This window comes from Anolis carolinensis, unplaced genomic scaffold (genome assembly GCF_035594765.1).
Source record: "Anolis carolinensis isolate JA03-04 unplaced genomic scaffold, rAnoCar3.1.pri scaffold_15, whole genome shotgun sequence".
Classification (NCBI taxonomy): domain Eukaryota; kingdom Metazoa; phylum Chordata; class Lepidosauria; order Squamata; family Dactyloidae; genus Anolis; species Anolis carolinensis.
In genome coordinates this window covers 7,219,816-7,236,355 of record NW_026943826.1, presented here as the reverse complement: position 1 = coordinate 7,236,355, position 16,540 = coordinate 7,219,816, and the positions used below count along the sequence as shown (strand labels likewise).

The 16,540-nt window shown below is 43.7% G+C and overlaps 1 protein-coding gene across 6 annotated transcripts in view; it reads left to right on the top strand.

The window, feature by feature from the left end:
• The window catches only part of ttll10 (tubulin tyrosine ligase like 10), a 210,345-nt gene that overhangs the window by 146,626 nt on the left and 47,179 nt on the right, over positions 1-16,540 (top strand). For all 6 annotated transcript variants that reach the window (XM_062965526.1, XM_062965527.1, XM_062965528.1 and 3 more), the window contains 2 exons: positions 10,956-11,106; positions 16,123-16,329. In XM_062965526.1, the coding sequence (XP_062821596.1) occupies positions 10,956-11,106; positions 16,123-16,329 (358 nt within the window). The remainder of the gene's footprint in view (positions 1-10,955; positions 11,107-16,122; positions 16,330-16,540) is intronic.

Below are 16,540 nucleotides of genomic sequence, written 5' to 3'. Positions count from 1 at the left end.
GCTGGCGCTTCGATATAGAAAGTATTTCCAAATTTTTCACCCAAAAATTTCGGATATTTCCGAAAATTCGTAATGATTCTAAATGTTTCTAAAATGGCGGACGCGCATGCGCAATCTCTACACACCGGGCTTTCATGGCAATCTTCCATGTGGACGCAGAGGACGTTAGCCCCCACCTTTGCGTCCATTGTGGAAGCTTCTGATTGGCCGGGGAGCGGCAGCCATGTTAGGCTGCGCTAAGCTCCCATTCAAGGTAGGTTGCAGAAACAATTTTTTTTAAAAAAAATATTTTTTAAAATATATTTTAAAAAATGTTATGGGGGGAAAAAATTAACGAAACATTAAGAGACAATTAGAGAATGGGCCAACAATGGTTTGAATTACATTGCTGGTTGCGTTGTGAGACAATGTCTCGAAATGCGTATCAAAAAGCGAGAACAATCCAAAATAATTCCGATATACAATTCAAAATGATTTTTTGGACATGTCTAATGATTAACCCCAGCAGTCTGTGGGAAAGGCTCTGGAAAGTGGGGTTAGACAAACACGGCAGGAGAAAGCGAGAGAGTGGGATCTCTACAAGAGATAGACATGGGAAGTGAGGACACAGGAAGTGTCTAACACCACAGCCTTTTCTGGCTCGAGCTGCAAGGTCATCGGCATTGACGTGCAGGGAATGTACTGCCATAGTGAAAACGAAGGACGTCTGAAAAGCACGGCCAAGAAAGAGCAGCTCCTGTTGCTGGCATTCCCCTTGACTAGCTGTTGTTGTCATGTTTCATATTTTTCCTCTCCTTCCTCCCACCCTTCCTCTCTTTTCTGCTTTTGTTTTCAAGGAACTTGGTTACAAAAAGCCCGGCCGTCATCCTCATAAAAGACGGACTCAAGGCCGAAGGAGGAAACAATCATCCTTACCTTTTGCCTTTTTCCAATCTGTAGCCGTTCGTGCTGTTTTATTTTTTTTAAAAGAATAATAACAACAATAATAAAAACAAATGGAAAATGCCCAAAGCAGGGTAAGCAATTTAAATTGGCCATAAAAAGCACCACAAGTTGCATAAGAGAAGGGACAAGGAGAGATGAGACGTCTTTCAAAAGAGAGCAAAAGTTAACCTCCACTAAAATGTGGGTTGATCTACACCAGTGGTTCCCAACCTGTGGTCCGTGGACCACCAGTGGTCCCCAATGGAAGGTTACTTCTGTCTGGGAAGTTGTCCAAACTAGAGGTGGACATCTGGCCATATTGAGGGACATTTGCTGGCCTGGATGGCATCCTGGAAAGTGGGAAATTGGCATCCAGATCCACACTATGCAGCTGTGTTTTCATTCTCCATGAGCCTTGTGTAGGAAAGCATAGATCAGTGATTCCCAAAGTGGGTGCTACCGCCCCCTGGTGGGCACTGCAGAGATCCAGGGGGGCGGTGATGTCACCTATTAGGACACGGGGGCGGGGCCACGGGAGGGGTGGGGCCTCTTCCCAAGTGCTGGAGACAGGGCTGAGCCCCTGAGGCACCTGTTAGGACACACAGGGGGCGGAGCTAGAGGAGTGGGCGTGGCTTCTTCCCAAGATCCCGAGACAGGGCTGAGAATGTATACCTCTCCTGAGACTCTTCTTGGGACACAGAGGGTGGAGCTAGGGAAGGGGGCGGGGCCTCCTTCCAAGAGCCTGAGACAGGGCTGAGCCTCTCTACCTCTCCTGAGAGGCCTTTTAGGACTAAAGGGCGGGGCTAGGGGAGGGTCCTCTGCCCAAAATCCTGAGACAGCGCTGAGAATCTATACCTCTCCTGAGGCTCTTGTTGGGACACAGAGGGTGGAGCTAGGGAAGGGGGCGGGGCCTCCTTCCAAGAGCCTGAGACAGGGCTGAGCCTCTCTACCTCTCCTGAGAGGCCTTTTAGGACTAAAGGGCGGGGCTAGGGGAGGGTCCTCTTCCCAAGAGCCCGAGACAGGGCCGAGAATCTATACCTCTCCTGTGTGGCCTTTTAGGACTTAGGGGCGGGGCCTCTTCCCAGGAGCCTCTGTATACCTTCCCTGAGGCACTTGTTAGAACACGGGGTGGGGTATAGAGGTTCAGTCCTGTCAGGCACTTGGGAAAGGCCCGCCCCTTCCTCTAGCCCCGCCCCCTGTGTCCAGGACAGGGATAGAAGCTCAGCCCTGCCTCAGAGCTCATAACTCCGCCCATCCCAGTCCTGGCAACCCATTTGTGGCCCCGCCCACCTCCCCCTCGCAGCCCTGCGTCTTGGACTAGGGGAGAGGCTCAGCCCTGCCCACTTGAGCAGGAGCCACGCCCACCCCCTCTAAGCCACGCCCCCTTTCCAGGGGGCGCTGAGTCATTTTTTTCTGGAAAGGGGGCGGTAGGCCAAATAAGTTGATCTACAGCCTCACCGTTACTACACCGTTGCAAGGAGGGCAACTGGTCTCGTGAAACCCTCTTATAGTGCTGAGGCAACAGGGATGTCGGGAGGGGAGAGGCTGACTACCCACAAAAGACACAATAGCAAGCCTCCTGACTGCTGCTTCTCCTCCTCCTCCCTCCCCCTGATCAGAGCAGTTACATGCAAATGTGAGTAGATCAATAGGTACTGCTCCGGCGGGAAGGTAACGGCACTCCATGCAGTCATGCCAATGGCCACATGACCTAGGAGGTGTCTACGGACAACGCCGGCTCTTCAGCTTAGAAATGGAGATGAGCACCAACCCATAGAATCGGACATGACTGGACTTAACGTCAGGGGAAACCTTTACCTTTACCTCTCTTTGCAATGCTAGACATTTGAGGACTGAAAGAAACATTTGCGGGGACTTTTCTACCCAACCACAGCCTGGCAAAGTCCTTGTTCCGCATTACAGAAAGGACCAGGAAGTACAGTCTAGTTGGAGAGGTACATGGACTCCCTCCCTCGCTGTGTTGTTCCAAGACAGCCACAATCTTGGGTGGGGTGATCTTACCTTTCCCTGACATCACGCCGGATCCTGTCCGGCGCCTAAGGAACAGGTCCCGGCTTGTGGAGCTGCAGCCAAGGAGAGGAAAGGGGAGCGGGGTGGCTTCAAAAAGAGGGAGAAACGGGAGCTGAGAAACAAGCATGGCAGGGATCAATGGGCTCCGTCAACTCCCATCTTTGCCTTCTGCCTCTCTTTGACAACTCTGGCAGGGATAGTCCTACTTATGTGTTTTGGCTCATTGATAACCTCACAACCTCTGAGGATGCCTGCCATAGATGTGGGCGAAACGTCAGGAGAGAATACTTCTGGAACATGGAGATATATTCCTCACAACCTCTGAGGATGCCTGCCATAGATGTGGGTGAAACGTCAGGAGAGAATACTTCTGGAATATGGAGATATATTCCTCACAACCTCTGAGGATGCCTGCCATAGATGTGGGCGAAACGTCAGGAGAGAATACTTCTGGAATATGGAGATATATTCCTCACAACCTCTGAGGATGCCTGCCATAGATGTGGGCGAAACGTCAGGAGAGAATACTTCTGGAACATGGATATATATTCCTCACAACCTCTGAGGATGCCTGCCATAGATGTGGGCGAAACGTCAGGAGAGAATACTTCTGGAATACTTCTGCGAGGGTGCAGTGAATGATGAATGGTCATGAGTTTTCTAGTTTTTCTGTCTAAGTTGTCCAGTTCCGCCTGTGTCCAATTTATAATGCCAGCAGTATTTATTATTATTATTATTATTATTATTATTATTATTATTATTATTATTATGGTAAGTAAATGGAAATGAACCGAATCCTAGCTGAGCGGTAGATTTGCACAGAGCCAAACTCCTCAAAACGAGAGAATTTGCACCTTTGTCTCCCAGAGAATACCCAGAAACTTGGCTCAGAGCCTGAGATCAGAAAATTGTATGGAGAACCGAAAAAGACAAATGACTTTTGAAGAGGCGGCTTTGGGGCGATGCGGTTTGGCCAAGAAGACTGCCTTCTCCTTTTCTTGGATGATGCCTTCCTTTGCTATGAAGCTCCAGGAAGAACACGGGCACTGAAAATATTTTTCTTCCACTATTCTTGTCCAGATAACATTGAATTCTGAGCTCTTCTGAGCCCAGCTCCCAAGAATCCATGTATTCTTTTCATGCGTCTCCGACTTTTCAGAACACTGACCTAATGCTATATCCTATCAATTTTCCCCCAAACACACACACATACACACACCAGGATTGAAGCAAACAAATCACCCTTTTTTGTTATCTTCCTAGTGTGAAATAAGAAACCTTAGGCCATGAAAGCAAAGAAGGAAACAATACCGACTTACAGGGGCTGAAAATCCGGAAGATCACAGCCTTGGCTAAGCGCTGGTTCGGAGAACAATAACAGAATGCAAAAAAGAGAGGGAAGAGAATGCGGATGGGAAGGTAGAAGGGTGAGAAAAGTGAGAGATGCACTTGAATGAGGAAAGAGACCAAAACTGGATTCCCTTGTATTTGAGGAACGGAAAGACGAAAGAAAGACTTCTCTTGGATGGCAGTGTATGAAATGCGGAGATGATTCACTTTTCCACATCATCACCAGACAATTGAATACATTTCTGTCAAGTTTTCAAAAGCTGTCATGGAAGAAGTCGACACTCAGTTTCCGCAACCAGCGTCTCGCAGTACCCATCACGCACAGATTTTCCGATAGCCGAGCAAAGCAATAATGTGACCCATGTGTTCTTGTGAAATGCCGATTATGCTTGAAATTTCTCTCTGAGTGAACCTTTTACTTGTGAAACTCGGTGGTTGCTGACGTCCAACTCTTCAGATGTTCCTACCTCAACATCTTTAAACTTACTCGCCCAACGACGCACAGGACTCACATCAACACAATCGCCATAAACAGCGTGCAATCTCTGATGAATCTCCTTTGGGAATCTCCAATGACTGCACGTTGCTTAAGTCACATTAACCAACCATCAGCGCAGGGTTCCATACTTCGTACTTTAACAACACAACCATTCAATGCTAAGGCTTCCCCGTCTGTGCAGGGTTCCATACTTTGCACTTTAACAACACAACCGTTCAATGCTAAGGCTTCCCCGTCTGCACAGGGTTCCATACTTCACACTTTAACAACACAACTGTTCAATGCTAAGGCTTCCCCGTCTGCACAGGGTTCCATACTTCACACTTTAACAACACAACTGTTCAATGCTAAGGCTTCCCCGTCTGCGCAGGGTTCCATACTTTGCACTTTAACAACACAACCGTTCAATGCTAAGGCTTCCCCGTCTGCGCAGGGTTCCATACTTCACACTTTAACAACACAACCATTCAATGCTAAGGCTTCCCCATCTGCGCAGGGTTCCCTACTTCGCACTTTAACAACACAACCGTTCAATGCTAAGGCTTCCCCGTCTGCGCAGGGTTCCATACTTTGCACTTTAACAACACAACCGTTCAATGCTAAGGCTTCCCCATCTGCGCAGGGTTCCATACTTCACACTTTAACAACACAACTGTTCAATGCTAAGGCTTCCCCGTCTGCGCAGGGTTCCATACTTCGCACTTTAACAACACAACCGTTCAATGCTAAGGCTTCCCCGTCTGCGCAGGGTTCCATACTTCACACTTTAACAACACAACTGTTCAATGCTAAGGCTTCCCCATCTGCGCAGGGTTCCCTACTTCGCACTTTAACAACACAACCGTTCAATGCTAAGGCTTCCCCGTCTGCGCAGGGTTCCATACTTCACACTTTAACAACACAACTGTTCAATGCTAAGGCTTCCCCATCTGCGCATGGTTCCATACTTCACACTTTAACAACACAACTGTTCAATGCTAAGGCTTCCCCGTCTGCGCAGGGTTTCATTCAACCCTCATATTTGAGCAACAGGGGAACGGAGAGAAGAAAGAAAGACTTCTCTTGGCTGGTGGTGTATGAAATGCGGAGACGATTAATCATCTTTTTTAAAGGGCTAATTCATTTATTTCGGCATTCCTCGTCCCCTAAACCCCAATTAAGGTGCCTCTCGGAGAGGCTGAGAGAAACACAAACGCTTTGGCATGACGTCTATTGAACCGCGATTGTCGATTATAGGCTCGGTGCGAGCACAGGTAGGAGAACAGGCTTATTAAGGAAGAGCCGTGAAAGCTCTCCTGCGGGGCTCTTAATATGGGCCGGCAGCAGGGTTTCTCCTCCTATTAAGGGATGAGTGAGAGCGGAGGAGAACCCACAATTGATTCACTTTGCACAAAGACACAACAACGGAAGAATGAAACAAAGCAACACTTTCCACAGGGACCGAAAAGCCTTCTGCAGGTCTGAAGTTAGTAGCATCAGTTTTTGTAGAGTAAGGACTTCATCACATTGAACCAAGGTTCAGTCAGACTCCATGTTAAAATGAAAAGGATGATTTCCCTACCTTCATCATACTATCAGTTGTACTCAGTATGACGTTGACAACCACTGGTGTAGATGCACCCAGAGAAGGCCTTGGGAAACTATGACTCCCAGGACTGCACGGCATGGAGACATGGCATAATAATAATAATAATAATAATAATAATAATAATAATAATAATAATAATAATGGCATTTTAAATGGGTCCCTACTGCATGTATTCTCCAGTGCAGATGCACCCAGAGAAGGGTATGGACCTTGGGAAACTATGACTCCCAGGACTGCACGGCATGGAGACATGGCATTATAATAAATGATAATAATAATAATAATAATAATAATAATAATAATAATAATAATAATAATAATGGGTCCCTACTACATTCATTCCCTAGTGCAGATGCAAACAGAGAAGGATATGGCATAATAATAATAATAATAATAATAATAATAATAATAATAATAATAATGGCATTTTAAATGGGTCCCTACTGCATGTATTCTCCAGTGCAGATGCACCCAGAGAAGGGTATGGACCTTGGGAAACTATGACTCCCAGGACTGCACGGCATGGAGACATGGCATTATAATAAATGATAACAACAATAATAATAATAATAATAATAATAATAATAATAATGGGTCCCTACTACATTCATTCCCTAGTGCAGATGCACCCAGAGAAGGATGTGGCATAATAATAATAATAATAATAATAATAATAATAATAATAATAATAATGGCATTTTAAATGGGTCCCTACTGCATGTATTCTTCAGTGCAGATGCACCCAGAGAAGGGTATGGACCTTGGGAAACTATAACTCCCAGGACTGCACAGCATGGAGACATGGCATAATAATAATAATAATAATAATAATAATAATAATAATAATAATAATAATAATAATCAGAAACTCCTCAAAGTACAGCAGACAAAAAACCAGTATAAGAAAGCCACACTACAAACTAGAGCTGACCGCTGGCACAACAAAACATTGCATGGAAAGTTCCTTGACAAAATTGAAGGAAAAGCTGATAAGGAGAAGACCTGGCTCTGGCTCACGAATGGGACCCTGAAGAAGGAGACAGAAGGCCTGATCCTTGCAGCCCAGGAGCAAGACATCAGGACAAAGGCAATTCAGGCCAAGATCGAAAAATTAGCTGATGACCCAAAATGCAGACTGTGCAAGGAAACCGACGAAACCATTGATCATATCCTCAGCTGCTGTAAGAAAATCGCACAGACAGACTACAAACAGAGGCACAACTATGTGACCCAAATGATTCATTGGAACTTATGCCTCAAGTACCACCTTCCAGTAGCAAAGAACTGGTGGGATCACAAACCTGCAAAAGTCTTGGAAAATGAGCACGCAAAGATACTGTGGGACTTCCGAATCCAGACTGACAAAGTTCTGGAACACAACACACCAGACATCACAGTTGTGGAAAAGAAAAAGGTTTGGATCATTGATGTCGCCATCCCAGGTGACAGTCGCATTGACGAAAAACAACAGGAAAAACTCAACCGCTATCAGGACCTCAAGATTGAACTGCAAAGACTCTGGCAGAAACCAGTACAGGTGGTCCCGGTGGTGATGGGCACACTGGGTGCCGTGCCAAAAGATCTCAGCCGGCATTTGGAAACAATAGACATTGACAAAATTACGATCTGCCAACTGCAAAAGGCCACCCTACTGGGATCTGCACGCATCATCCGAAAATACATCACACAGTCCTAGACACTTGGGAAGTGTTCGACTTGTGATTTTGTGAAACGAAATCCAGCATATCTATCTTGTTTGCTGTGTCATAATATAATAATAATAATAATAATAATAATAATAATAATAATAATAATAATAATAATATATCACACAGTCCTAGACACTTGGGAAGTGTTTGACTTGTGGTTTTGTGAAACGAAATCCAGCATGTCTATCTTGTTTGCTGTGTCATACAATGTCGTTGTGTCAATAATAATAATAATAATAATAATAATAATAATAATACGTAATAATAATAGTCATCATCATCATCATCTACACTGTGGACTACAGCTTCCCGCAACCCCGGCCAACCTCCTTTCCTAAATTTTTGCTGATTTTCCTCCAGAAATTCAGATTGTATAGCATGTTTATGACCTCCTCCTCTGCACTCTCGATTCTAAAATGCAGGCCAGTTTTTCGAGATGGTAATATGGGGAGAAAGTGTGTCTTGGACTTGGAGAAATACAGTATTCACAATGCCTTTGAATGCGGGAGGATTTTGAAAAATAAATACAGTCCTGGGAGTAGAGGGATGAGGCTGGAGTGCCATCCAGTGCTCACCGTTGGAACTCCTTCTCCGTTAAGTCAGCTTCTCCGGGTAGTTTCTGGAGGCTGAATTTATTTATTTATTTGCTGTATTTATTGGGACAAAACTGAACCATTTAGGTGTGGGAAACTCATATGGATCTGTGCAGGAGAATGTGTTGTATTTCTGCTTGGATTAAGAGAAAATCAGACATGGCATGATACGAGGGTTATCCAGAAAGTAGATTACGTTTTGGAATTAAAAATGAACAAAGTCTAGGAGAAAACATTTGCCATATGCAGTTGAAAGCCACACCCAAATACCACTTCTCAACATAGTCGCCATTCAAATCTAGGCACTTATCATAGCAATGAATGAGCTTGGCAACTCCTTCCCCACAAAACTCTGCTGCTTGCGTCCTCAAAAAGTCTAGGAGGAAACATTTGCCATATGCAGTTGAAAGCCACACCCAAATACCACTTCTCAACATAGTCGCCATTCAAATCTAGGCACTTATCATAGCAATGAATGAGCTTGGCAACTCCTTCCCCACAAAACTCTGCCGCTTACATCCTCAAAAAGTATAGGAGAAAACATTTACCATATGTAGTTGAAAGCCACACCCAAATACCACTTCTCAACATAGTCGCCATTCAAATCTAGGCACTTATCATAGCAATGAATTAGCTTGGCAACGCCTTCCCCACAAAACTCTGCCGCTTGCATCCTCAAAAAGTATAGGAGAAAACATTTACCATATGCAGTTGAAAGCCACACCCAAATACCACTTCTCAACATAGTCGCCATTCAAATCTAGGCACTTATCATAGCAATGAATGAGCTTGGCAACTCCTTCCCCACAAAACTCTGCCGCTTACACCCTCAAAAAGTATAGGAGAAAACATTTACCATATGCAGTTGAAAGCCACACCCAAATACCACTTCTCAACATAGTCGCCATTCGAATCTAGGCACTTATCATCGCCATGAATGAGCTTGGCAACTCCTTCCCCACCAAACTCTGCCGCTTGTGTCCTCAACCAGCCGGTCACTCCTTTCCGCAGCTGCGCATCGTCGCCAAAACGCTGTGTTGAGGACGCAAGTGGCAGAATTTAGTGGGGAAGGAGTTGCCAAGCTCATTCATCTCTATGAGAAGTGCCTAGATATGAATGGCGACTATGTTGAGAAATGGTATTTGGGTGTGGCTTTCAACTGCATATGGTAAATATTTTCTCCTATACTTTTTGAGGGTGCAAGCGGCAGAGTTTTGTGGGGAAGGAGTTGCCAAGCTCATTCATTGCTATGAAAAGTGCCTAGATTTGAATGGCGACTACGTTGAGAAGTGGTATTTGGGTCTGGCTTTCAACTGCATATGGTAAATGTTTTCTCCTATACTTTTTGAGGGTGCAAGCGGCAGAGTTTTGTGGGGAAGGAGTTGCCAAGCTCATTCATTGCTATGAAAAGTGCCCAGATTTGAATGGCGACTATGTTGAGAAGTGGTATTTGGGTGTGGCTTTCAACTGCATATGGTAAATGTTTTCTCCTATACTTTGTTCATTTTTAATTCCAAAACGTAATCTACTTTCTGGATAACCCTCGTATCATGCCAGAGGTGAATTGAGGATATAGTTATAATGTATTTAAAAATACATTTAAAAAAGTTTAAAACTTCGCATATACTATGTTTCTTTTGACCAGAAGCTGGCTACTTGGAGTGCCTCTGGTGTCACTGTGAGAAGGTCCTCCATTGTACATGTGGCAGTGCTCAGGCAGCATTGTAAGTGGTCTTCTCCACACTTGCATGTTGTGGACTCCTTGTTGTAGCCCCATTTCCTGATATTGGCTCTGCATCTCGTAGTGCCACAACGCAGTGTGTTTTGTGCCTTCCAAGTCGCCTAGTCTTCTAGGAGGGAGTTTCTCATCCGGTATCAGCCATAGATTGAGGTTTCGGGTTTTAGCCTGCCACCTTTGGACTCTCGCTTGCTGAGGTGTTCCTGCGAGTATCTCTGTGGATCTTAGGAAGCTGTTTCTTGATTTAAGGCATTGGTATGCTGGCTGATATCCAAACAGAGGATGGGCTGGAGATGTCAGTACCTTGGTCCTTTCATTACAGGAGGCTACTTCCTGATGGATGTCAGGTGGTGCAATACCACCTAAACAGTATAATTTCTCCAGCGGTGTTGAGCGTAGACATCCTGTGATAATGTGGCATGTCTCATTAAGGGCCACGTGGTGAGATAGATTCCACACATCCAAGTAATTATAAGATCAACTCAGTGTTTTCATTCTTTCTCTTCCTTTGCTTTTCTCGCAGGAGGAATTCCGTGGGCTGACCAGAAAGAAGTCATCAATACAGAGACATCTCCAGGACCCAGATGCCCAGTGGCAACTTCGAATGAAATTCCTTGAGCAGGCAAAGTGTTACATCGGCGTGCCTTATGCCCAGAAATACCACGAGCCTGGAAGTGAGTGGTTTCCAATACTTGTCTAGTTATCAACAGACCTCTGAGGATGCTTGGCATAGATGTGGGTGAAACGTCAGGAGAGAATGCTTCTGGAACATGGCCATACAGCCTGGAAAACTCACAGCAACCCAGTGATTCCGGCCGTGAAAGCCTTCGACAACACACAGCAACAATTTCTCAATATCCCCAGACAATGGAATAAACCAGAGGCTGAATGTCCTAATGTCTTAATGGACCTATAATAATAATAATCCGAAAATATATCACACAGTCCTAGACACTTGGGAAGTGTTTGACTTGTGATTTTGTGATACGAAATCCAGCATATCTATCTTGTTTGCTGTGTCATAATAAAATAATAATAATAATAATAATAATGTATATACTTGAGTATAAGCCGACCCGAATATAAGCCGAGGCACCTAATTTTACCACAAAAAAACTAGGAAAACATTGACTCCAGTATAAGCCAAGGGTGGTAAATTTTAGAAATAAAAATAGATGCCAATAAAGTTGCATTAATTGAGGCGTCAGTAGGTTAAATGTTTTTGATTATTTACATAAAGCTCAAATTTAAGATAAGACTGTCCAACTCTGATTAAATCATTATTCTCATCATCTTCAATGTAAATGTGCTTCTGTATCCTTTTAATAATAATAGAGTCAAATAATACATGTAATAATAATAATGTAATAATAATAATAATAATAATAATAATAATAATAATAATAATACATCACACAGTCCTAGACACTTGGGAAGTGTTCGACTTGTGATTTTGTGATATGAAATCCAGCATATCTATCTTGTTTGCTGTGTCATAATAAAATAATAACAATAAAAATAATAATAAATAATACAGGAAAATAATACATGTAGTTTTTTTTTCTTTTCATATCAGGAGCAACCGGAGTTGCTTCTGGAGTGAGAGAATTGGCCGTCTGCAAGGACGTTGCCCAGGGGACGCCCGGATGTTTTTGATGTTTTGTGGGAGGCTTCTCTCATGTCCCTGCATGGAGCTGGAGCTGACAGAGGGAGCTCATTCGCATTCACCCTGGGTGGGATTCGAACCTGGCAGCCTTCAGATCAGCAACCCAACCTTCAAGTCACGAGGCTTTTATCCCCTAGGCCACCGGAGGCTCCTAATACATGTAGTAATAAATAGAGTAAAATAATAAATGTAATAAGAATAAGATCAGAGTGAAATAATAAATGTATTATTAATAATAATAAAAATAGAGTAAAATAAATGTAATAGTAGCAACAATAATAGAGAAAAATAATAAATGTACCATATATTCTTGAGTATAAGCTGACCTAAATATAAGCCAACCAGAATCCTCACCGGAGTATAAGCCGAGGGGGGCTTTTTCAGTCTTAAAAAAAGGGGTGAAAAACTAGGCTTATACTCGAGTATATACAGTATATTTTATTATTATTATTATTTTATTGTATGACACAGCAAACAAGATAGACATGCTGCATCTCATATTACAAAATCACAAGTCGAACACTTCCCAAGTGTCTAGGACTGTGTGATGTACTTTCGGATGATGCCCGCAGATCCCAGTAGGGTGGCCTTTTGCAGTTGGGTAGGGCGGCCTTTTGCAGTTGGTTATTATTATTATTATTATTATTATTATTATTATTATTATTATTTTCGACATTTATATCCCACCCTTCTCACCCCGAAGAAGACTCATAAAATGTGTGGAGATGGAAACAAGGCAAGCATTATAATAATACTGTAGTAATATGTTGTCGAAGGCTTTCATGGTCGGAATCACAGGGTTGTTGTGTGTTTTCCAGGTTGTATGGCCGTATTCCAGAAGCACTCTCTCCTGATGTTTCACCCACATCTATGGCAGGCATCCCCAGAGGTTGTGAGATATAACAACCCAATACTGTAGTATGAGGTTGAGAACTACTGGTGTAGATGCACCAAGAGAAGGATATGGTCCTTGGAAAACTATGACTCCCAGGACTGCACAGCATGGAGACATGGAATAATAATAATAATAATAATAATAATAATAATAATAATAATAATAATAATAATGGCATTTAAAGTGAGCTCAAGGGCATTCATTCCATAGTGTAAATGCACCAAGAGAAGGGTATGGACCTTGGCAAACTATGACTCCCAGGACTGCACAGCATGGAGACATGGAATAATAATAATAATAATAATAATAATAATAATAATAATAATAATAATAATAATAATAACAATAATGGCATTTAAAGTGGGTGCAAGGGCATTCATTCCATAGTGTAAATGCACCAAGAGAAGGGTATAGACCTTGGGAAACTATAACTCCCAGGAGGACTGGATGACCTCAATTGGTTTAGAGATCGAGATTTTCCTGTAGTTATGATTTTTGGGAGGGAAGGTTCAGCATAAATTGTGAAAAGCAGTTAAGTTTGAAACAGTAGAATGAGGAAATGATCAGTTTGCATACAAACAAAATTAGAAGGTGGGTGGGAGCAAGGAGAATGAATAAGTTCTTCCCAGTTGATTTTTCCAAATGAATGCTTCGCCTCATTACGATGGCACGAAGGGAGTCTCCCGGCTCGTGAATCCAAATGGAAAAGCGGCTTTGGAAAAGCTAAAGCTCCTTAAGGAACGGCAGAGGAGAGGCGAGTCAAAGCTCGGAAAGGTCAAGTCTAGCGTATCTGTTTGTTTCCAGAATTAATGTTCACAGCAGGAGGAGACGTGGTCGAAATACATATCCCCGGAAAGGGGAAAAAGGAAAAACAGCTAAGCTGCTTTGTGGGTGTTTTCGCGGAGATATACCCAGGAGAGGTGAACAAAAACGAGAAAGAAAAGGAGGGAATGAAGGCTGTGCTTGTTGTCTCTTGCTCATCAGAGGAATCGCAATATGCCGTAGCCTCCAACATTTCACAAGTGGGGGATGTGTGGCTAAGCAACTTCTGTTTGTGTTGTGAATGGCAAAAGTTATTAATGAAGAATAGACAATAGGTATGGGCTGACCACTGGGTCCCCATTTAATAATTATAATTATAATTATAAATTATGGCATTATAAATTGGACACAGGCGGAACTGGACAATTTGGACAGAAAAACAAGAAAACTCATGACCATTCATCATTCACTGCACCCTCGCAGTGATGTTGACCGGCTCTATCTGCCTAGAAGATCAGGTGGCAGAGGACTCTTACAAGTAAAACAAGCAGTCGAAGAAGAAGAACATGCCCTGGCAGAAGATGTCAAGCAAAGTGAAGAACCTGCTTTGACTGAAGTCAAAAATCAGAAACTCCTCAAAGGACAGCAGACAAAGAATCAGTGCAAGAAAACCGCACTACAAACTAGAGCTGACAGCTGGCACAACAAAACATGGCATGGAAAGTTCCTTGACAAAATTGAAGGAAAAGCTGACAAGGAGAAGACCTGGCTCTGGCTCACGAATGGGACCCTGAAGAAGGAGACAGAAGGCCTGATCCTTGCAGCCCAGGAGCAAGACATCAGAACAAATGCAATTAAGGCCAAGATCGAAAAATCAGCTGATGACCCAAAATGCAGGCTGTGAAAAGAAGCTGATGAAACCATTGATCATATCCTCAGCTGTTGTAAGAAAATCGCACAGACAGACTACAAACAGAGGCACAACCATGTGGCCCAAATGATCCATTGGAACTTATGCCTCAAGTACCACCTCCCAGCAGTAAAGAACTGGTGGGATCACAAACCTGCAAAAGTATTGGAAAATGAACATGCAAAGATACTGTGGCACTTCCGAATCCAGACTGACAAACTTCTGGAACACAACACACCAGACATCACAGTTGTGGAAAAGAAAAAGGGTTAGGGTTGATCATTGATGTTGCCATCCCAGGTGACAGTCGCATTGACGAAAAACAACAGGAAAAACTCAGCCGCTATCAGGACCTCAAGATTGAACTTCAAAGACTCTGGCAGAAAACAGTTCAGGTGGTCTCGGTGGTGATCGGCACACTGGGTGCCATGCCAAAAGATCTCAGCCGGCATTTGGAAACAATAGACACTGACAAAATTACGATCTGCCAACTGCAAAAGGCCACCCTACTGGGATCTGTGCGCATAATCCGAAAATACATCACACAGTCCTAGACACTTGGGAAGTGTTCGACTTGTGATTTTGTGATATGAAATCCAGCATATCTATCTTGTTTGCTGTGTTATAATAAAATAATATTTTATTCTTATATTCCGCCCCATCTCCCCAAGGAGACTCGGGGCGGCTTGCAAAGGGACCATGCCCAAACAATATAAAAATACAACAGTAAAAATAAATCCAAACACAGTAATAAATACATCAACGATGGTTCCTATTAGAGCGCGAAAATTTTTCCTTTGTTTCCTTCGTGGTGTCATTTTGTGTTGACCGTTTGTCGACAGGAAACGACGGGCGACAGTTCCGTACAAAACGATCGGCAACACAAAAATGAAAGCCGCATAGACATTGGTGGGTTAAAAGGGGTCAATATATCCTCAGTGTTTGGCGATTTTCACCCCTCTAGCCCTAAATCTGAGTGGTGTGTGAGCCCCTGAAGCCCTCTCGTTGCCACCAATGGCACAAAAATTTTCATGTTTTTCGTTAGTGAGACAAAAATTCATGTCGTATAGGCGCCCTGTTTTAGTTAGCGAAAATGAGACGAGACGAATGAAACTACACGAAACGAACATCAGTTCCATACAGATGCACAACACTAGTTCCTATTCCTCCTTTCCCTTGCGGTCGTTCATTGCTCCATTGCCTTTCCAGCTCCCAATGTCACTCTGCAGGATCTTGCTAGCAAAAACCAGGCCACTCACAATAGGTTTGGTTGGAAAGGGGCTGTATTGCATGTATCTCCACAGAAAGAAAGACTCTACTCCCAGTGCTTTTCCTGAAAGTTCCATAACTTAGTCTCTGACATACTCTTCTGGCCCAAATTGTCAATGTCAGGGAGAGAGTTTATGAGATTCTCTGGATTTCTAATGACGACCCTGACACCCAATCTTATTCTGCAGCTCCGGAATACGAATCCCCCCTTTTCCTGGACTGCTGCGGGTTCATCCGGAGAGTGCTGCGGGACCTCAGAGAGGACTTTGGCTTCTCCATCGGCCCCGGGAACCAAGCCTACCAGTACGATACGCTTCCCATTTCTCTACCCAGTGAAGAACACCTGAAGCCGGGAGATCTCGTCTTCATTTCGGGAGCATACTTCGACACACAACGTAATGTCTACCTTGTGGTTCATCTTTCCATCTGCCTCTTTCTGTCCCTTCCTTCCTTCCTCCTATGGGTTCCCAAGTGTTTTGACCTACAACTCCCAGAAATCCCAGCCAATTTACCAGCTGTTAGGCCAAAACTTCTGTGGACCCACAGGTTGAGAACCATTACCTACAAGCGACCAGTTCTAAGCAGAACTAAGCTAAGCTAAGCTAA